Source organism: Atractosteus spatula, chromosome 3, assembly GCF_055471065.1.
Source record: "Atractosteus spatula isolate fAtrSpa1 chromosome 3, fAtrSpa1.hap1, whole genome shotgun sequence".
NCBI lineage: Eukaryota > Metazoa > Chordata > Actinopteri > Semionotiformes > Lepisosteidae > Atractosteus > Atractosteus spatula.
In genome coordinates this window covers 71060749-71082642 of record NC_142708.1, presented here as the reverse complement: position 1 = coordinate 71082642, position 21894 = coordinate 71060749, and the positions used below count along the sequence as shown (strand labels likewise).

The 21894-nt window shown below is 52.8% G+C and overlaps 2 protein-coding genes across 2 annotated transcripts; one reads left to right on the top strand and one right to left on the bottom strand.

Annotated features, from left to right (window-relative positions):
- Positions 1–385: 385 nt before the first annotated feature.
- Positions 386–13177, top strand: LOC148838620 (uncharacterized). The gene is made up of 6 exons (XM_088910230.1): positions 386–881; positions 4762–4793; positions 5430–5523; positions 6333–6401; positions 7892–10371; positions 10913–13177. The coding sequence occupies exons 1-6, from the start codon at positions 839–841 to the stop codon at positions 10979–10981; spliced, it is 2787 nt and encodes a 928-aa protein (XP_088766356.1). The 5' UTR covers positions 386–838; the 3' UTR covers positions 10982–13177.
- On the bottom strand, positions 12721–21828 carry LOC148838619 (inositol-tetrakisphosphate 1-kinase-like). Its single transcript, XM_088910232.1, has 10 exons — positions 20078–21828; positions 19794–19818; positions 19093–19215; positions 18138–18255; positions 17943–18041; positions 17524–17564; positions 15432–15597; positions 15104–15171; positions 14478–14640; positions 12721–13856 (listed from the first exon to the last, which is right to left on the bottom strand). Exons 1-10 carry the CDS (start codon positions 20155–20157, stop codon positions 13774–13776), a joined length of 966 nt encoding a protein of 321 aa, XP_088766358.1. The 5' UTR covers positions 20158–21828; the 3' UTR covers positions 12721–13773.
- Positions 21829–21894: the final 66 nt, after the last annotated feature.

Sequence of the window (21894 nt, the reverse complement as noted above, 5' to 3'; positions counted from 1 at the left end):
CTGAGTCCTGGGATCTGAACAGAACAGACCTCATCTAACTCGGGGCAGCGAGGTCTCCAGTGGACGCAGGCAAACGCAGTGACAGGTCGTGCAGCACAGGACTTAGAAACCACACGACTCCCAACGCACGCCAGAGGCACGACACGCAAGCGTGCACACTCCATGCCAAACACACACCTATACTACAGGAATAATGTCGTTTATTCAACAACATTCAACACACGCATGTGTGCGAATTAGACACACTATACTATAAGCAGTGTGATGCACGGGCAAAGCGAGTAACAGTAACGCGCTGCACAGAAAACACGGCCTCAGTAGACACCCAGCCCGCTCGGCACCCGCTGCAGGCTGCACACTGCACGCAACGCCATAGGGAAACCACACTGGCAATAGGCACAGTCTACTTGAAAACACGTCTAGGCGCCTCGGCTCCACGGGAAGGATCGCGTTTGAACCCAGATCTCCCGCTGCCGCCCCGCTGACATCACTCGCTCGCTCGGTATAAAAGCAGCGCTCGGAGCCCGCGGGAGCAGCAGGCTGCCTCCCTTGGCGAAAGAGGAAGATCCCAGACGGCAGACAGATCCGGAGACGACAGGCTGTGCACTAGCGAGCGCCCACCTGCCCTCGGTCCGCGACGCGACGCGACGCACTTACTCCCCGCCTCCCTCCCTCTGGGCTCCGTCTGCCGGGGGGACAGCGATCAAGCGCCCCGCTCCTCGGAACCGGCGCTCTCCTGGGTCCGGGCTGCGCTCCGCGGGAGGGGACCCAACTCCCCGATTCGCTCCCGGACGCCGGACTGACAGGCCGGGCTGGTTTCGCTGGCGGCCAGGCGAGGATGCTGCTGGGGCTGACGGCGCTGCTCTGGGCTCTCGGCGGAGGTGAGAAAGCCGGGTTTCTGTCCGTTTCGAGCAGACCCCACCGGAGAGGAGACCTGGCCAGCAGGACTGCCTCACGCATTCCGCTAGAACTACTGCGGACGACTGTGTCGCGGCTGATCTAGTAATTGATTAATTCGAAAAACAGGTGCCTCGGACATTTACTGCTCCGCAGCAGGAGTCGCGTCACGGGAGACGGGTCAGGGTGAGGGAGCGGGGTTAGCAGGTGCCTTTGAACTTTCTGCCTTTCACCAGGCGCTGAGAGACCAGGAAAGAGAGAGAGAGAGCGTTATGTAACACTCCCGGCTTTTCCGGGCTTGTGCAGCCGGCTGTGCGTGGAGGCGCTCGTCCGTGTAACCGCAAACCCTCCGGTCAGGCGAGGCGTGAATTCGGACGCGCACGCAGTACACACACGCCCCACGCGTGGCTTCTTGTCCCACTCTGCCGGCTCACACGCGTCTGGCGGGCGCCTGGGACTGGGACAGCGGGAACCCAGAGGGGTCTTTCAGCCCTCCGATTGATAAGGTGAACTCGGCGATTCCAGCGCGGTGTCGCACTGGCGTGCTGTAATCCCCGTGGGTTCACATCTCAAGCCCGTGAAAGCGGTAAAAAGGACGGCACATTGATGCTGTAAGGCCAGCTGTGTTCACGTGTCTCACCGGGAAATTAGAAACCTCACTTGCGATCGCCGAAAGAGGGGAGACGATCGCGACACACAACACTATATTTTGACCGCTGTTTTGTGCATCGTTAACCCCAGCGTCCCGTGGGTTCGCGCGACCGGCGCGGAGAATCGCCAGGCTTGACCCTCTGTCCACCCGCGGCACAACTTCCACCCGCCAGTGGACAGTCCCGTAGCCCGCCCCGCCCCACGGAAAACCACCCCTCTATAGATCTGTGGCTCCGGACGGGTGCGCATCAACACTTGGTCACCCTGGACCGCTGCTCTAACAGGACTGAGCCGCGCCTTCTCGGGCCACGCAGAATGGATTCCTCGCGTGGAACCGGTCACAGGACACGGGCGGGCATTCGCTTTCGGGAATCAGTTTAAGAGATTACCAGGCACGTTGCCTTCGCTCTTGCTTAATTTAACGGAGTAGATTATCGCACATGTGCGCTACCGACCCAGGAATAACAGCCTGTATCACACATGGCACTCGCAATACACCGGCCAGCCTCCGGCACCCACGCAGAGCCACAGCTCAGCACAGTCCTGGCTTGGTCCTGGAAGTCTACAAACTGACAGCCAGACACGGGCTTTAGAGTGTCGGCTACTGCGAGCAAACCAGATTTCCCAACGACTCGCTGAGGACAAAATGTCGCGCTTGTGTGCGAGTGTCGCTGGTTCACTGACGACACTCTCCCGAGCCCTAGCACAGCTCCCTGCGGCTTTTGCGGACGGACGCGGTGGCTGGGGCTCCGTGTCCAAGCCGGCCAGTCAGAACCAGGGCGCCAGGATTTCAGGACCTCGGACAGAGACGCGATCGGGGCAGCTGTGGACGGGGGTGGGGCTCGGGGAAATACTGTCCGAGAGAGCAGCGGAGATCCAGCGCCGGGGCCCGCGGGTTTAACAACCAGATCGGGTTGTGTACGTTTTAATTTTAGAGAGTTATGGGGGGTTAAAAAAACAAAGTTTACCGCTTTGAGCTAATGTCTCCTTTTTTTTTTTTAAAGTGAAAACCGGGCATTTACGTTCTTGACGTGATCATGACAGATCTCAGCGCGCTATTGTCTCTGCTGGACTATGAGGACCACCAGTTGATTTTTTTTTCTGCACACAGACGTACTGTTTTCTTTACTTAATTAACTTGAAACCTTATTAACCAATTCTTTAGTTTAATATCGTTTATCAAGGCTAATTCAATACCTCCATGAAAGTAGTAAGGAGGGATACCTGGCGATTTAAGTCCGTTTAAACACGTGGTGTAAATCCCAATCTTTCAATATTGGTTTACCTGACTTCACAGGAAAGGGAGATCTGTCAGAGCGATGTACAGTGAGGGAGATCTGCTGGGAGGGATCTGGGGAGAAGAGTAGAGAGAGATCCCTCAGAAAGCTGTACAGGGAGGGAGATCTGCTGGAGAGCAGAGTAGAGAGATCCCTCAGGGAGATGTACAGGCAGGGAGATCTGTTGGAGAGCAGAGTAGAGAGATCCCTCAGGGAGATGTACAGGCAGGGAGATCTGCTGGAGAGCAGAGTAGAGAGATCCCTCAGGGAGATGTACAGGGAGGGAGATCTGTTGGAGAGCAGAGTAGAGAGATCCCTCAGGGAGATTTACAGGCAGGGAGATATGCTGGAGAGGAGAGTAGAGAGATCCCTCAGGGAGATGTACAGGCAGGGAGATCTGTTGGAGAGCAGAGTAGAGAGATCCCTCAGGGAGATGTACAGGCAGGGAGATCTGTTGGGGAGCAGAGTAGAGAGATCCCTCAGGGAGATGTACAGGCAGGGAGATCTGTTGGAGAGCAGAGTAGAGAGATCCCTCAGGGAGATGTACAGGCAGGGAGATCTGTTGGGGAGCAGAGTAGAGAGATCCCTCAGGGAGATGTACAGGCAGGGAGATCTGTTGGAGAGCAGAGTAGAGAGATCCCTCAGGGAGATGTACAGGCAGGGAGATCTGTTGGAGAGCAGAGTAGAGAGATCCCTCAGGGAGATGTACAGGCAGGGAGATCTGTTGGAGAGCAGAGTAGAGAGATCCTTCAGGGAGATGTACAGGCAGGGAGATCTGCTGGAGAGCAGAGTAGAGAGATCCCTCAGGGAGATGTACAGGCAGGGAGATCTGTTGGAGAGCAGAGTAGAGAGATCCCTCAGGGAGATGTACAGGCAGGGAGATCTGTTGGAGAGCAGAGTAGAGAGATCCCTCAGGGAGATGTACAGGCAGGGAGATCTGTTGGAGAGCAGAGTAGAGAGATCCCTCAGGGAGATGTACAGGCAGGGAGATCTGTTGGGGAGCAGAGTAGAGAGATCCCTCAGGGAGATGTACAGGCAGGGAGATCTGCTGGAGAGCAGAGCAGGGAGATTGCATGTGTGAAGGGTCTATATTATACCAGGCTCTTTCCCATTGTGGGTAGTAACATTATAAAACATGATTATTAACTTCAACAAAGAAAAATAGGAACAGCAACTAAAGAACCCAGCGGAGACAGAGAGAAACTGGGTCATTGCACATTGCGTAGCGATTCTCTTTCACACACTGCTGTGTACAAGTGCATTGTGAGGCACATATTTTGACATCTTTACGTATTTCCTTCAGTGTATCAGCTCAAAGCTGTGTGTGCCATGGTAGTGCTGACAGTGAAGTGATCTGCAAAAAGAAGCAAAACCTCACAGAATTGCTCTGGAGCCTTCAGGCCCAGTTGAAAGTGGCACTTATTCAGAGCACCAGTTCTGCTTTGTACCACAGACATTGCTGGTTCAAGCCTGAGCTGTGTCATACTGTAGCCCTACAGTCCAGAGATCACTGGTCCAGTCTGTGTCCTATTGTAACCCTACAGTCCAGAGATCACTGGTCCAGTCTGTGTCCTATTGTAACCCTACAGTCCAGAGATCACTGGTCCAGTCTGTGTCATACTGTAACCCTACAGTCCAGAGATCACCGGTCCAGTCTGTGTCCTATTGTAACCCTACAGTCCAGAGATCACTGGTCCAGTCTGTGTCATACTGTAACCCTACAGTCCAGAGATCACCGGTCCAGTCTGTGTCATATTGTAACCCTACAGTCCAGAGATCACTGGTCCAGTCTGGGCTGTGTTGTGTAGGGTGGTAAAGATGGAGACTTTGAAAAGGGAGATGAATTGTGGGTCTTGTACAGCATTTAACTGACCTGCCACACTTCTCCTCCACTATGGGATCCTCCACTGCCATTAAACTATCTCTGTTTCCACAGCTGGATCCCTGCCTCTGCTGAAAGATGAAAAGGTCAGAATCTGTTTTTGCTTTTTAATGCTTTTCTTACTTCATCCAGATTACCAAAATAACCCGACAATCCCTCTCTCCCCTTCTCTCTGTGTGGGATAGAATGGTAGAAAATTCATGCCTGAAGACAGAATGCCTTTCTTTACAGAGGACACGCGATCCCAGTTCATAGATAATCATGTGTTACTTTACGAAAGCATGGTGCATGTTATCAGTCAGGCATTAAAAAAATCAAAACATCCATAAGGTCTTGAGGTCTGTTCTTCTAGATGTCTGCAACAGTATGAATGTGGATGTTTGCCTGTTATGCCTTCCAGCATGCAGGGGCAGCAACATCCTGTTGCTGTTACCATAACATTAGTTATTTATGGGACAGGGTTGTTAGCCTTGTGCCCAGCCTCCAACACGGAGGACCTGGTGCCCGACATGGGACACAATCTCACTACCCCGAGATTATGAGACCCTGAGTCTCATGCTCTACCAACAGGGCTAGCCACGGCACTCTGCAACAGTATGGTGTGTGTAAAATAGGGGCTTGTTCCCACTGTGAGGTGTGTGATGGTCCTATCCCTGCTGTGGTGGGCCTGTTCCCACTATGCCGTGAGTAATGGTCCAGACCCCACTGTGCTGTCTACACAGGTGAGCCGCTGTGTGATGGAGGTGCTGTCAGACTCGCTGTCCAAAGATAGGCCTGAGCATCTGGACAGTGACTGCTCCAGGCCTCTCAAACAAGGTACTGGCATTGACACACACACACACACAATTAGATTACGATACCGCACACACAAACAAGCTCAAAGCCACACGCCCCTTTACAGTTACACAAATGCTCTGTATCAATGTGTGGTGTATTCGAGGACATTTGTGCACTACATATTTTCACAATGGCTTTGGGTAACGACCATTTCTGAACAGAAAGCACCAGGATTGTAGTGGGCATTGGAATGTAGGTGCAAACACAAGATCAAGGTGCAAACACAAGAACAAGGTGCAAACACAGGAACAGAGTCAGGCTGAAGTGGAAACTTTCCAAGGGACTTTAGATAGCCTGAGAAATACATGAGTGACGTCAGTAGATTTAGGAGCCTATGGTCTTTAAGTCACATTCTGAACTTCTTGAACAGATATCTTAATGTTTAAGCAAAATGGCCTTGCAGCAGGAGCCAATGGCATCGCTAATTCCAGCTCCCAGCTGGCTAACTCCTACAGGCTCCTGGTGCTCTGACGAAGGAGCCCTCCTCCTGCTTCTGTCTCCAGCAGGAGGCAGAGGGCTGGAGACCAGGCTGAGTGACATCCCAGGCTCCTGCTGCAAAGCCGTTCTGTACAGACTCCTGTACATTTTCATATCTGTAAATTACCTGAAAGTGGAGCATGAAGAAGTCTGCAAGAACGACAAATCTTAGCATTGATAGCAGATATTCTCAGGGTGTCTATGAGTAATTTCACAAAGCCCCTTACAAGTGAGTGGATGATCATGGAAAGCCTTTTCTGAGACTTAATCCCCATGTTTTTCCTCCCTGTTGTGGTTGTGCTGGGTGACAGAGGAACAGATGAAGGCACTGGAGAGACACCAGGGGCTGCTGAGAGAACTGCAGGAGCTGGCACACAGAGGTAAGTCACGCACACACAGCACCTGGGAGAGCAGTCAACAGGCAAGAGAGCAGCGCAGACCCTCTCACGCGCTGTACTGAGCAGCGTGGGACAACAGAGGCCCTTGCTGTTGCTTTCAACACATTTGCGTGTCATAAGTCACAAACGTGCACGGCGTGCCCAGTTCCTTTCACAATGAATTTCCAAATTCTGTTTTTTAATTCTTCGTTTCTTGGAATGACGAGCAGTGAAGGCTCAGTAAGCTGCCAGCCGGCAGGGGGCACGTGTTGCGAAGGGCGTGAGTTTCCGTCTCGCCCGTGAATCTGGATCTTCTGGCCATTAGGAAATGGGTCAGGGTTCAAATACCGGGGGGAGCTGCCAAGCCCCCGAGCTCTTGACTGTTACAGTATGTAACTCAGCCCTCCGCTTCCTTCCAGACTCAATTAAGTAGATCTCACTGCCGTTTGTCTCAATGCTATTTTTCCATCAAACCACGTGTCATCTAGGTCGGACGTCCAGGCTGTGTTTTACGGCGCCACCACTCCTGTTTGCTCTCTGCACCATGCCAGGTGTGACAGGGCAAGTGTGGGACAGGGCCCTGGCTGGGGTGGCAGTCTTCTGCAGGGATACCCACAGAAATACTGGGGCCCATTCACACAGCCACAGCCTACAGCCCTCGGAAAAGGCCATTCTTCCATCTGTTGCAGGCCTGCTATGCTGCCATCACGTTCAGATCAGACACTGTCTATACACTATCTTTGAGCTGGCCACAGTGCCCGTTAGCAAACACTATTAACAATCTGTAACGGTTTCAAATACATTACAAGGGTTTGGAACAGAACTTCAAACGGAAGGTGGAATTCACTGTCTTGGGTATATATTCATGGAAAACCCCTTGTCCTTGCTTTCATCTCTGAGTGCATTTCAGAACATTTCAAAGCACGTAACAGCAATAAAAAGAACAGCACGGCACATGGAGTCAGTAGAACGAAGAGTAAAACTAAATCCTACGTTAAAAGCAATTAAAGCGAGCTTTCGTCCTGTCCCGTCTAAGGGATGTGGGCCGAGCGCGCCGCATACACGTTGCTCCACATGAGAAGGCTCTACCGCCCGCCAGGCGTCGGCCGCTGATCCCAGGCTAGGGACTGCATTACATTCATGAATGAGGCATATCTCTGTGTTCAGGTGGGGAGCTGCGTCAGCGTGCCTAGGCTGCAAAGGAACAAGTCATGGGTTTATTCCAGGCTGAAAAGAGAAGAAAGGAAACACACACCCGAAGAAGGCTCTATGGCCGGAACGTTGTGATTTCTTTCTTCTCTTTTCAGCACAGGAATAAACCTCTGACTTATATCTCTGTGTTCTGCTGTTTAATGCACTTGACATAGATTCTGGCCAGCAGCTGACAAGCCAGAGCACTTGGAGACCGCATGCCTGGACAAGGCTTTTCCTGTTTTGAGTCGTCTCTTTAGTGCGGCTGGATCCATAACCCTCTCCCGTTCTGTTCCCTGCAGAGAGAGAGGAAGAGATGGGCATCTTGGAGAAGGACCAGCACAAGAAAACTGGAGGAGACGGGGAGAAGGAGAGAGGGATGGAGATCGAGCAGAAGGAGGTGGTCTATACAAAGACGGGGGAGGTGACAGAGGAGGCGAGGGAGGGGGAGAAGGGGGAAAAGAGAACAGGAGCAACAGGCGACTTGTCCCTGGAGGAGAGGAAGAGACGGGAGGCGAAAAAGAACACTGGGGACATCGAAGAGATGCTGGACGAGCAGCTGAAGAGAGAGGAGACACTGGAGGAACTTCTGGAGGAGGAGCAGAAGAAGAGGGGGAATGAGAGAAACACTGATGAAGAACTGGAGGAGGAAATAAAGAGTGGGGAAATGAAGGAGAGGGAGCTGGAGGAGTTACTGGAGGAGTACAGGAAGAAGAGAGGAGGAGACAGAGAGAGGGAGAGGGAGCTGGAGGAGTTACTGGAGGAAGTGAAGAAGAGAGGAGGAGACAGAGAGAAGGAGAGGGAGCTGGAGGAGTTACTGGAGGAGTACAGGAAGAAGAGAGGAGGAGACAGAGAGAGGGAGAGGGAGCTGGAGGAGTTACTGGAGGAGTACAGGAAGAAGAGAGGAGGAGACAGAGAGAGGGAGAGGGAGCTGGAGGAGTTACTGGAGGAAATGAAGAAGAGAGGAGGAGACAGAGAGAGGGAGAGGGAGCTGGAGGAGTTACTGGAGGAGTACAGGAAGAAGAGAGGAGGAGACAGAGAGAGGGAGCTGGAGGAGTTACTGGAGGAAGTGAAGAAGAGAGGAGGAGACAGAGAGAGGGAGAGGGAGCTGGAGGAGTTACTGGAGGAAATGAAGAAGAGAGGAGGAGACAGAGAGAGGGAGAGGGAGCTGGAGGAGTTACTGGAAGAAGTGAAGAAGAGAGGAGGAGACAGAGAGAGGGAGAGGGAGCTGGAGGAGTTACTGGAGGAGTACAGGAAGAAGAGAGGAGGAGACAGAGAGAGGGAGAGGGAGCTGGAGGAGTTACTGGAGGAAATGAAGAAGAGAGGAGGAGACAGGGAGAAGGAGAGGGAGCTGGAGGAGTTACTGGAGGAAATGAAGAAGAGAGGAGGAGACAGGGAGAAGGAGAGGGAGCTGGAGGAGTTACTGGAGGAAATGAAGAAGAGAGGAGGAGACAGAGAGAGGGAGAGGGAGCTGGAGGAGTTACTGGAGGAGTACAGGAAGAAGAGAGGAGGAGACAGAGAGAGGGAGAGGGAGCTGGAGGAGTTACTGGAGGAGTACAGGAAGAAGAGAGGAGGAGACAGAGAGAGGGAGCTGGAGGAGTTACTGGAGGAAGTGAAGAAGAGAGGAGGAGACAGAGAGAGGGAGAGGGAGCTGGAGGAGTTACTGGAGGAAATGAAGAAGAGAGGAGGAGACAGAGAGAGGGAGAGGGAGCTGGAGGAGTTACTGGAGGAGTACAGGAAGAAGAGAGGAGGAGACAGAGAGAGGGAGAGGGAGCTGGAGGGGTTACTGGAGGAAATGAAGAAGAGAGGAGGAGACAGAGAGAGGGAGAGGGAGCTGGAGGGGTTTCTGGAGGAAATGAAGAAGAGAGGAGGAGACAGAGAGAGGGAGAGGGAGCTGGAGGAGTTACTGGAGGAGTACAGGAAGAAGAGAGGAGGAGACAGAGAGAGGGAGAGGGAGCTGGAGGAGTTACTGGAGGAAATGAAGAAGAGAGGAGGAGACAGAGAGAGGGAGAGGGAGCTGGAGGAGTTACTGGAGGAGTACAGGAAGAAGAGAGGAGGAGACAGAGAGAGGGAGAGGGAGCTGGAGGAGTTACTGGAGGAAATGAAGAAGAGAGGAGGAGACAGAGAGAGGGAGAGGGAGCTGGAGGAGTTACTGGAGGAGTACAGGAAGAAGAGAGGAGGAGACAGAGAGAGGGAGAGGGAGCTGGAGGAGTTACTGGAGGAAATGAAGAAGAGAGGAGGAGACAGAGAGAGGGAGCTGGAGGAGTTACTGGAGGAGTACAGGAAGAAGAGAGGAGGAGACAGAGAGAGGGAGAGGGAGCTGGAGGAGTTACTGGAGGAAGTGAAGAAGAGAGGAGGAGACAGAGAGAGGGAGAGGGAGCTGGAGGAGTTACTGGAGGAGTACAGGAAGAAGAGAGGGAACGAGAAAAAGAGTGACGAAGAGCTGGAGGAGCTGCTAGAGGAGTACAGGAAGAAGAGAGGGAATGACAAAAAGAGTGATGAAGAGCTGGAGGAGTACAGGAAGAAGAGAGGGAACGAGAAAGACCTGGAGGAGACAGACAGAAAGAGAGGGACCATGAAAGAGGAGGAGGAGGAAGCACTCAAGGAGCTGCTGGAGGAGACGAGACAGAAGAAAGCCGGAGAAGAGGGGGAGACGAGGGAGCCCCAGCAGAAGCGAGTGATGGAGAAAGCCAGCGACGAGGAGAGCAGGCAGTTTGAGGTGCTGAGAGAGGAGTCGGGACGGGAGCAGAGGAGGGAGGCAGCTGGGCGACCCCGGGCTCAGGTGGGTGTCCGTCTCTCCGTGTGTCCTGTTAAACCCCAGCCCTGGTCCCATGACCGAGGAGCAAGCTCAAAGCACTCCTTCCTCACCGCACTGCTGGTAGCTCGACAATCAGCTCCAGGCAGAAGGCTGCACTTTGTTATATCTGTGAACTGTTAAATTTACAACTTTCTGGGTTAAACTAGTGCAGATTTGCCCTCTGGGTCTGGTCTTACATGGGGCCAGTCTGTGAAATCCTGCCACATTGCCTGCGAATGCTCCTGCAGGGACATGTTTCTTGAGCTCCTCAGTGGCTCAGCCACTCAAGATGCTCGTTCATAGCGCAGGGTGAACTTCACGGCGCAGCTCTTAGTACAATACTTCACCTTTTATTTTATTCTTTTGAGTACGCTATTCATAGATTGCTGGTATGAGTCTGGGGACGGTGCCATGAGTCAGGAGTGAGCAGCACTGCGAATGGCTCTGACTGTCGATCTCTCCTGCACTGGCACGACGGCTGCAGGAGGTGTCATTAATACGGGTGTCGACCTGTGTGTGGTAACAGGAGCTGTCGGAGATCGAGACGGAGCTGCGCAGGGTGGCGGCGGAGCTGGGAGAGCTGAGGAAGGGCTGACTGAACCGCAGCGCCCGGACGGACGCCAATACACACGCGCACGCGCGCGCACACACACACACACACACACACACACACACACACCGATGCACACTCTCTCTTATCACACAGGCAAACTCCACTGCTCTCCTCTAACACCGAGCATCTCAACCCTGTCACACAAACGTACACCAACACTGAAGCACAGCGTACCGACACACAGTGACACACCAGCACACTAATACCAATAAGCCAGTCCTCAGTGACGCACACAGACACACAGGTTAATGCACACTTTAACCAACACAAACCAATGTACACTGACACACAGATGCATGAACATAGACACACATCCCTGACCATCTTCCCTGTACCTGGAACTCAGTCTGTCAATGTATGAACTCCTGTTATGCAGTGTGTTTTCTTGATGTTGTGTATTGTGACGCGGATGCTGACGATGGCGAATGCGTGCTGTTCCTGGGGTGTGCGGTGAGAGTAGTCTCTGGCTGAGCACTGTTATCCAGACTGTTAGGGGAGAGGGTGCCGCCACCCCTCCCCCTCTCGTCTCCGCGCTGTTCAACCACCAGTCAGACAAAGCAGCCAGGCCTGGACAGGGGGGAACCATGCAGACATGGATCAGGGGTTCTGGGGACAAACCCTCCAGGCTGTATGCACAGGTAACAAACCCCTGCTTTACCAGAACCTATCGTTGGCTATTTCCCCCTCCCCACCATCCCCCCCCTTGAGGCTCTCGGCTCAATCCAGCCTGCGGGACGGCCTTCCAGCCAGGCCCCCCCACAGAAGCTCTTGAGCGTCGGTGCGGACTGTGGTCATCACTTTCCGATGCGCGGCAACACACTTTTACCTCCCGGATCGAATCCGCGGAGGATCCGACAGAGCACGGGCAGGGGCCTGGAGAGGGCCAGGGCGAGGGAGACGGAAAGCTCCTGGGATTCGCGCTCTCAGACCTGCTCCTGCAGGTGGAAAGGCACAGCCTGGTCTTTCACAGTTCAGCCGAAATGCGCTGTCGTTACTTTACACACACGCGCCGATTCCTGGCACCAAAAGGCTCATGCGGACTCTCTTTTAGAAACTATTACAGTGGTATTTCATTTATATCAATTAAATAAATGCAGACAGGCACTATTGGAGGCAGTTTAAAAAGGCAGTAAGCGTTTAAAAACTTAGCAATAACGGCTTTGCCTTAAAGTAAAATTAAAATGTAAAAAAACAGCCTGTTACAATGGCCTGGCAGTATGTCAAGTAGGGGATCTTAAGTAGTAACAACAGTGTATTAAAACATCATTTTAAATTAGCAAAAAAAATCTAAATCCAGTCCAGCTCGTCCTCCCACTTTCTATAGGACTACTTGAGACCGTGATCCGGTGGGGTGTTAGTTAGTCGGTCAGTCGCACTGTGCTGACGTACCAGACTGTGGCGTCTACAGTCACTGTCCATGGGAACATGTGAGTACAGGGACTGAATTTCACTGCCCCTTACAGCCAGGTAAAAGGGCCAGCTAACATGACAATCACGCTCCACAGTGCATTGTAAGGAAGATCCAAGGACAGGGCAGGGGGCCCCTTTAGTTCATCGATAGGGTTGACAATCGTCCGCCCAGGCCTCTGTTCACACACAGGGAGGAATTATTAGAGCTGCTCTCAGTGACGGCCAGCTCTTTCATTTGAAGGAAATAAATGCTCTTTTGACTTCACAAAACCTGCATTAACTACTTTAAATAAAAATAGACCTCGATTTTAATAATTAGGGATATTTATTTTTTTAGATGTTATAAACCTGGAACATTTCCCCTTTTTCATAAAAAAAGATTCATGGGATTCCATAAATACTGGTAATATTTTGCATTTCCTAAAGGTTACTTTATCTCCCAGTACAGCCACATCAGAATACCTCAGACTCCTACATGAAATAGCTTGTCTGTATGGTGGGATCGTCTGGTTTGCTAGCAGGAGAGAGCTCACAGAGGGAGGCAAAGGTGTGTGTGTGTGTGCGACACTGACAGCCACCGCCCCTCCCAATGGCAAAACCCACTCCGCAGGAGCGCAGGAGGAGAGGACTGGGAGGTCCTGGTGGGGAGGGGGGCACGAGATGCACCTGCAGCTGTGTGCTGCCTGCTGCTGGCCGATCAGAGTCCTACGCCTTGCCTGCTGTGTACGCTGCTTTGTCAATCAATAAAAGCACAGTTAGAAAACAAAACTGCGCCGTCTGTCTGTTTTGCAGAGCGTCCTTCATGGGGGACAGGGCAGCAAAAACCTACACAGCTACAGTCTGACAGTTTCAAAGAATGATTCCAGTTTGGTTAGATGGCCTTTTTTTTTTTACCTGAGATGATTTCATGATAACATTTCAAAGGCAATTCAATGATAACATACAGTAAGTGGCCGGATCTCCTCTATGGAATTGCAATTCTCTACAAAGTCCTTGTGTTTTGCATCTGCCTACAGAGAGCAGTAAAGCAATGAGGAATCTAGCAGGGAGCACGGAAGACTAGTACAGTCATGGGGAGAAAAGTAAAGCACTTGGGAGGTTAGCAAAGCACCGGAAAGACTAGCACAGCACTGCAGAGACACTACACTACACAACTGAAGAGCCTGTTCGAGCTCTCCAACGTGAAACACAACAAAATGTGCCCAAGCAAGCTTGACCTCTTCTGCTGTGAAAAAAGCTCCATCATCAGATATGGAGCTGCAAGGCTGGAACTGCTGCCGGGTCGAAGGGGGGACGCCAAGGGTCCTGTTTGGCCAAGGAGGATACAGCACAGCTGAGGTGGCTGCTCAGGAGAGTCCCTGGTGTCACAGGCCGCTGCCCGTGCTCCCCAGCACAGCCTCAATCTGGCCGAGAAGAGCTGAGAAAAACTGAGGAACTCCTTCATAGCCTGAACAGAGAGAGACATGGCTGTTCACTGCGTGAGTCCCCTGCTGTCACCATGCTACAGATCACTGTTATTATGCTGTACCACAGTCTCACTGCCCTATGAGACACTGTCAGTGTGCTGTACCACTCTGTCACTGTGCTGCACCACAGTCTCACTGCCCTATGAGACACTGTCAGTGTGCTGTACCACTCTGTCACTGTGCTGTACCACAGTCTCACTGCCCTATGAGACACTGTCAGTGTGCTGTACCAATCTGTCACTGTGCTGTACCACAGTCTCACTGCCCTATGAGACACCGTCAGTGTGCTGTACCACTCTGTCACTGTGCTGTACCACAGTCTCACTGCCCTATGAGACACCGTCAGTGTGCTGTACCACTCTGTCACTGTGCTGTACCACAGTCTCACTGCCCTATGAGACACCGTCAGTGTGCTGTACCACTCTGTCACTGTGCTGTACCACAGTCTCACTGCCTATGAGACACTGTCAGTGTGCTGTACCACTCTGTCACTATGCTATATCTTGTCACAATTCTGCTTCACTACACTGAATTGAATCCTGCATTGTTACCATGTTTCACTGGACCAATATGAATGTGGAACAAGCAGATAAGAGACTGACTGGGGAAGATGTTGATGTCAATGATGGTGAGCCTCTCCGTCTCGTTGTCCACTATCACGTCTACTCCGAACAGGGACATGCCCAGCTCGGCCCTCAGCTCTGTCACCATGGCGCTGATGACCTCATCACTGGGGGGGCGAGGCAGGGCAGTCCCTTCATCCAGCTGTGGGAGAGAAAGACAGTTATACAATGAAAATGAGCAACTTGTTCTGTGAGACTGTGAGAGTAGGTGGAAGGGATTCAACAGTTTCAACATTTCTGATGTCCCCATCTACCACAGTAGCTCTGCTTTCAGCCTCAAACGGTATCTGGGCTGGCCTTAATCACACAGCTTCTGCTTAGACCTTGGGGTTCCCTTCACTATTCAGGCCTCCTTATTCCAAAAACAGGACAAGGATTAGGAAGAGGGAGTAAGATGAGTTTGGTGCACATCAATGCCTTCAGTGTATCAGTGTCAGTGTATTGGTGTGTTGCTATATCTTTGTGCGCTGTGTCAGTGTCTCAGTGTGTAAGTATGTCAGTGTATTAAATGTGTACGAGTGACAGGATGTTAGTGTGCCACTGTATCAGTGTGTCCGTGAGTCGGTGTCGGCGCATCAGTATAAGCAGTGCCTGACCAGACTCACCGCAGTGAGGTGAGAGCTGGACTCTGGCTTGGACACCTCATGGCTGTTGAAGAAGATAGTCTTCCTGTCTGGAGACAAAGAACGCAGCACCATCACATGGACTCTAGCCCTGAGCAGATCTCAAAGCCCTCAAATAAGCTTGACCTGAAATCCAATTCTGACCTGCACTGTAACCTCTACTCCTAACCCTGAGTCTCACCCTAACATTGACTGTGACCCACTCCTGTGGTCTGCTCCTCTCTGCTGGTTGTGTGGGGTGTTTGGAGCAGCCGGTGGGCAGTACAGAGTCTGAGCTTGTGCTTCCTGGTCCTGTCCCTCTGAGACTGACCGCAAGGCCCCATGGGGAAGTTCTTGAGGGATGGCCTCTCCACGGTGAAGTGCGACTGTCCCACCACAAACACCTTGTGCAGCACGGCACCGTGGTTGACGAAGCTCTGCAGCACGCAGGGCGGGCGGGCGTCACACAGGCCGTCCTCCCCGAAGATCAGGGCCATCTGTGGGGCGAGACACCTGTACTGTGAACGTCTCCAGTGAGAGGCGGAGCGGATGGCAGTAAACCCGGCCAAGCAGGGTGCTCCTCCACCGATGCTGGAGTTAAGGTGCAGCACAGAAAACATCAAAAACCAGACAGAAGGAGGTCAGGGCAATGCACTCGAGAAAAAAACCAACACCTTTATCGACTGAAAATCCAGCAGAAGATCTGATGTTCTGACCAGAAATCTGATGGTCCTCTGTGAAGTCTTTGGCTGTGCTTGACACAATAACGGTTTCACAGTCTCCCCTCCCGGGTGAGTGTCGTGTTGTCTTTCACCCGTCAAGGGTGGTAAAGCTCAGTGGCTTGGCGGCCGAGCACGGTGAAACACGAAAACAAGAGGTGTGGAAAAAATGTGACACAGAAGTTCGAGATACAAGCAAGAAAAACCAGGTGAAGCAGAAAAAAAGTGTCAAGTGGATCACACACAATTTCAACAGGCTTAAACAGGGCGTAAGGCGGAAAAAATACTTCAAAACATAGACATTTACCTGCTCACTTAAATTGCATTGCTCTAAATGACAGTTTCCTGCAGCGCCCTCAGTTCACATTGTCAACAGCCCCTCTGGATTCCGGATGCCTTTGTGGAATCTTCCACGCCTCGTGACTTCTTTGTTCAGCTCCTTTTAGGTGTGCAGGGATGCAATGGGCCACCGCGCTGTTCGGTGCCGCTCGGGCAGTTCCCCCGGGAACGCCGGCTCGCGCGGCCCAGCCGTCACGGCAACTGGCCGATTCTCCGCTCGGGCTGCCGGTCCGTCGGTTGCCACGGCGACGGGATCGGGAAGATGATCCACGCTAGGAGCGCATAATCAGGCCGATACTTACCTTTTTCCCAGCAGTGACAAAAACATCCCTTGCTCAGCCACCAGGCTTGCCTCGCACCCTGGTTTCCTCCTAGTGCTCCCTGGCCGTGTTCGCCCCCGGCTTTGGCTCGCTCGTGTTACGCCTTCCATCCCGGATCTTCCCGAGCTTACGCCTGCTTTTCCGTGTCCTGACCCTGCCTGGCCGACCTCGTCTTGGACCGACCTCCGTGCAAAGAGCCCTGCCTGTTTTCCCGACTCTTCTCCGGATAATCCCTGGTGCTCGACTCCGTCTCTCCCGGCCTCGGCCCCTGCCTGTCCGACCACGTATCCGGATCGCCTGGGCAGCCGGCGTTCCGCTCCCGCCGGCTTCCCACAGAGCCTGCTCCTGGATTTAATCTCCGGTCTCCTGGCCAGTGCAGTGGATCTTACACTTCCGAGGTGAGTTTACAAGGACGGGCCGTCCAGAGAGCAGAATAAACTCCGTGTCTACTCGGCTCTGACACGACGGCTTTTCATAAGCCAGCCACAACCCCAGCCGACCTCTTGAGTTCCCATAAATGCCACGAAGAAGGTCAGAATATAAAAGGGTAAACATGCTATAGGAATGTTTTAAAGACCAATCGACGAATTCTCACGCCCTGCTGTCCAGGAATGTTGCAAATTTGCTCAGGCAGCTAAACCCACTGCTGTCAGAGCCACACACTCCCAGAAGAGGTGTGCTGCCTGCTTCCCTAACTGAACCCCACAGGCTGTCTGAGTCCGACATTCCCTTCAGACCAGGTAACAGTGTGAATGCTCTCATTTGCACCACCACTGCAGCAACAACACGTTTCTTGCAGTGCTGCGATCACAACTGAGCCCAGTATTGTGTCTGAGGTCTTATTCATTCACTTTGACACAGCTTCCATCATGGGTGAGCACAGCAAGCCAGACCGAGGCATGGTGAAAGAGAAGCCACGAAGCCCGTGTGAAACAAACACATCCGCTGCCTAGATGAAAGCAGAGGCGCCAAAGGACAGGTGAGCAGACAGGCAGAGTGGCAGATTCCCAGCCAGACAGCCATACTGACAGCATGAGACACTCACTTCATGAGAACGTGATCCGTGAGCCACTCTCGTTTTGGAAACTGGGAGCCACAGAAAGAAAGGGATGGTGGGAGATGAGAGAAAAGAAAAGAGGATAACTATTTGAACCGAAAAAAAACAAACAAACGTGTTAACCTCACTCCATCAGCTCACAGCAGTGGCCTTCAACACCACTAAGTCGGTCCCCTGTCGCAGTGCCCGTCTTCTGTTTGGAAGCTGAAGTGTGTGAGAAAAAGCACGCCGTGTTCAGTGTTTAAACAGTGCGAATGGGAATTGTGAATTCGAGGATAGTGCAATGTGAATGGGGATTGTAAATGTGTGAGTTCCATGTCAGCGCAGCTGTGGATGGCGAGTCTGGTGTGAATTCGGTTCAGCACAGAGCGGACGCACTTAGCAATACCTGAACTCTACACACTTACTCAGAGGGTAGCTGAGTTGTTGCTTGGCAACAGCATCCCCGATTTCCCTCTGGTCCGCAGTGCTGATCTCCAGGTAGGGGGGGCTGCAGATACGGGGGTCTGAGAGGAAGGACAGACAGCACTCAGTGAGAGCCCCCTCCCTCATTCCCTGCTGTCTCCTCCGGAGGGAGGTTCGGACCAAGGAAGGGCCCATACCGGCCATGACGTCGTGCAGCCGGTTCATGATGCGGTAGGAGACGAAGCGGTCAAGAAGCTGCCTCATGGCTGGAAGAGGGTCCAGCAGCACTGTGAGGGGGTGCGCAGCAACGTGCTTCTGAAATACACAGACGCAGACACACAGACGCTGAGATTTGCCTGATTCAGTTAACTGGAAAGGCATTCCGACCATCTAGCTCATTGAAGCAACTGACAACCGCCAAACAGAGCTGTGGTGTGTACAGGAAGCAGGACCTCTCCAGACAGGAAGACGCCCACACTTCCACTGGCTGGAACATGGGAAGGGGAAGTCTGCCTGGGGAGACTAGCGACGGCAGCCATATCACCCTGCAGCTCACCCCCGACAGCCCCACTGGAGCTCCGCAGGTGTGAGCCTGGACAGTACCTGGAGGGGAGACCTGCTGGGAAAGCTGAGGCTGCTGCTGGAAGAGGTGTTAGTGGGACCAGTAGAAGGCGCTCACCCTGCACTCTATGTGGATCCTAATGCCCCAGTATAGTGACGGGGACACTATACTGTAAAAAGGTGCCGTCCTTTGGATGAGATTTAAAACAGGACTCTGTGCTCATTAAAAATTCTAGGGCGTTTCTCATAAAGAATAGGTGTGTTACCCCGGCGTCCTGGCCAAATCTCCCCCTGGCCTTTACCAATCATGGCCTCCTTTTAATCCCCATCTCTGAACTGGCTTCATCACTCTGCTCTCCTCCCCACTGATAGCTGATGTGTGGTGAGCATACTGGCGCACTATGGCTGCTGTTGCATCATCCAGGTGGGGCTGCACATTGGTGGCGGTAGTGGGATTCCCCATTAATGGTAAAGCGCTTTGAGTGGAGTGTCTAGAAAAGCACTATACAGTATAAGTGTAAGAATATTATTAGTTATTATTAACGAGCACCAGAGCTACAGGCTGTTGGGCTACAGCCATGTCTGGTTTACCTCAAAGTTCGCCAGGAGCTCCTGCGACTGGCTGCTGTGCTCTGCCTCCACGATGACGTCCGACAGCTTGTGCACAATGATGCTGAAGGGTCCCTGCAGGTCCAGGGGCTGGCTCAGGTCTATCTGTAACCCATATCGAGACTTAGCCGACATGCCTACCCAAGCCCACCTGCACTCAAAACAACTACTGAAATGTACAATTTAGTCTAATGCAAAATGTCCAGTTTACTTTATGACATCTACGTAAAATGCCAGACTTTGGGATTGGCTTTATCTTACTGCAACTCCTCCTCCTCCTCGTACTGCTACTGTTTCTATTGCTACAGCTACCGCAGTACAAAACGTATTGCTACGACCTCAGAGGTCAGTGATCTCAGCGCAGGCCAGCGGCCGCCTGGCCCTGACAGAGAGACAGAAGGGGGGGGGAGGAGGTGACTCAAGAGAGGGAGCAGGCTGACAGAGCCAGCTGGTGTCTCTGAACCTCCGACGGCGCTCTTGTGTGTCTGAGGTGTGCCTGGAGGCTGAAGGCCGGTGTGTGCACGGAATTCTGCGCAGCCTGCTTTTCCCACACAAGGTTCAGCCCCATTCAAGCTCCCAGCACTCCCAGCAGGGGTCGTGGAGGTGATGGAGATCCGAGGTGACTCGATCGGACTGAACTGCACAGCGCCTTGGACTCCAGGAAACGAGATGCAGCAGCTCACCTCCACTACTTCGATACCGCGGGTCCTGAAAAGGCAGGCAGAGAGGAAAAGAGGGAAGGGACACGGAGACAGGGAGAGAGACAGTTAAATGCCTGATTTGAGCAGAGAAGGAAGGATTTTGGATTATTTTTCAAAAGCAGTAACACTAAAAACACGTCTTAGCAGTTCCCTGGCGTAGGACTTCTCTAAAACGAGGATAAAATAAAACTAGTAACAACTGAAAGAAAGGAGAATACAGACTATCGTTTTCAAATTGAGAGCACGCTATGACTGCCGCTACTCACTGACACAGCTCGGCGAACGCCGCCAGATTCATCCTCTTCTTCTTCTTGTCGCTCAGACTGAACCCCACTCTCCTGTTCATGACGACGACCTGGACGGAAAGCGCTCAGAAACACACAGACGAGTGCTCCCACAGCCGCTCGGACCTGCGCTCTGGTCCGGCGGAAGCTCAGTCCTGACGCTCGCCTACCTGCAGGGAGGGGGGTTTCGAGGGGGCGGGGACGGGGTGAAACTGATCCCATCTTGGCTCTGCGGCACAGTGCCTCCTCATCACCGACAAATGAGCTTCCCGAGCCAGCGGGGGGCAGTTTCCCCAAGACCCCCTTTACCTCTTCTCACCTGCCCGTGAGTCGGAGACCGCGGAGCTTCGACAGCCTGCACGCTGGATGGAAAGCCCGTACTTCTCCCATATTCCGCGCTTCACGACAGAGGACAACGGGCGGAGCCGCTGTTTCCTCCAGTCTTCCTCACTTTTACCGACCGCTCCTCCACCGAGGTTACACAAGCTTTCGACGCGCGGAAAGAAGACCGGCAGGCGTCCGTGAGAAGCCGTAAAACAGACTTTGAAACGTGTTAACCACTGCTCGCCTTTTACGATGAAACTGCAAGATGTCTTCTGCAGACATGCCGTGTCGGGACGGATCCACAGTCACGGACACGCTGCCAAGCGAGCGGGAATGTCGTCTGCTCGCAAGACCCGCACAAACCAGGCGCTGCCGCTCGCAGGACAGCCGGCACGTCCTCGAGCTCAGCGCGCCCCCTCGCGGGCACTTCGCCCCCCGAGCCTTCGGAGAATTGATTTACTCTCGACAGCAGAGGAGTACAGGACTTCATCGCCATATGTACTGTACATGTACATTGGGATTCGTATTCACCCTGATCGCTCGGGACACACAGAGCACAGCAGACAACCCCACGCAATGCACACAGTACACTACAAACAGAATAAATCAGAACAACAGAACAGATAAGTATGTTGTTAAGGATTAATACAAATAATAATTGCTTACACTTATATAGCGCTTTTCTGGACACTCCACTCAAAGCGCTTTACAGGTAATGGGGATCCCCTCCACCACCACCAGTCTGCAGCCCCACCTGGATGATGTGACAGCAGCCATAGTGCGCCAGTACGCTCCCCACACACCAGCTCTCAGTGGGGAGGAGAGCAGAGTGATGAAGCCAGTTCAGAGATGGGGATTATTAGGAGGCCATGACTGGTAAGGGCCAATGGGAAATTTGGCCAGGACACCAGGGTTACACCCCTACTCTTTTCGAGAAACGCCCTGGGAGTTTTAATGACCACAGAGAGTCAGGAACTCAGTTTTACGTCTCATCTGAAGGACAGAGTCATTTTTACAGTATAGTGTCCCCGTCACTGTACTGGGGCATTAGGACCCACACAGACCGCAGGGCGCCCCCTACTGGTCCCACTAACACCTCTTTCAGCAGCAGCAACACCTACAGCAGCAACTGTAATAACTCAAGAAACAAACATGATCAACCGCATCCGACTAAAGTACTTAGCACGATGTCCACACGAATTTGCAAGTGCAGACTGGGTAAACGTGGCGTTGCGGGCTGTGGCTGCAGCAGCAGTACAGTTAGGAACCGTGGAGTGCGGCCGCGGTAGTGCCGATGCCGCCGGTGAGAAAAGTGCAGGACAACGACACGCCGAAGGAGGTGTGAGACGCGTGTGAACCTGCCGAGAGTCTTGCGCAGCAGGCAGGCAGGCCGTGGGCAACCCGGCAGCAGAGGGCCGGCGGAGAGCGAAAGAGAAAGCGAAAGAGCAGCGGTTCGGGAAGTGTGTCTGTCTGCT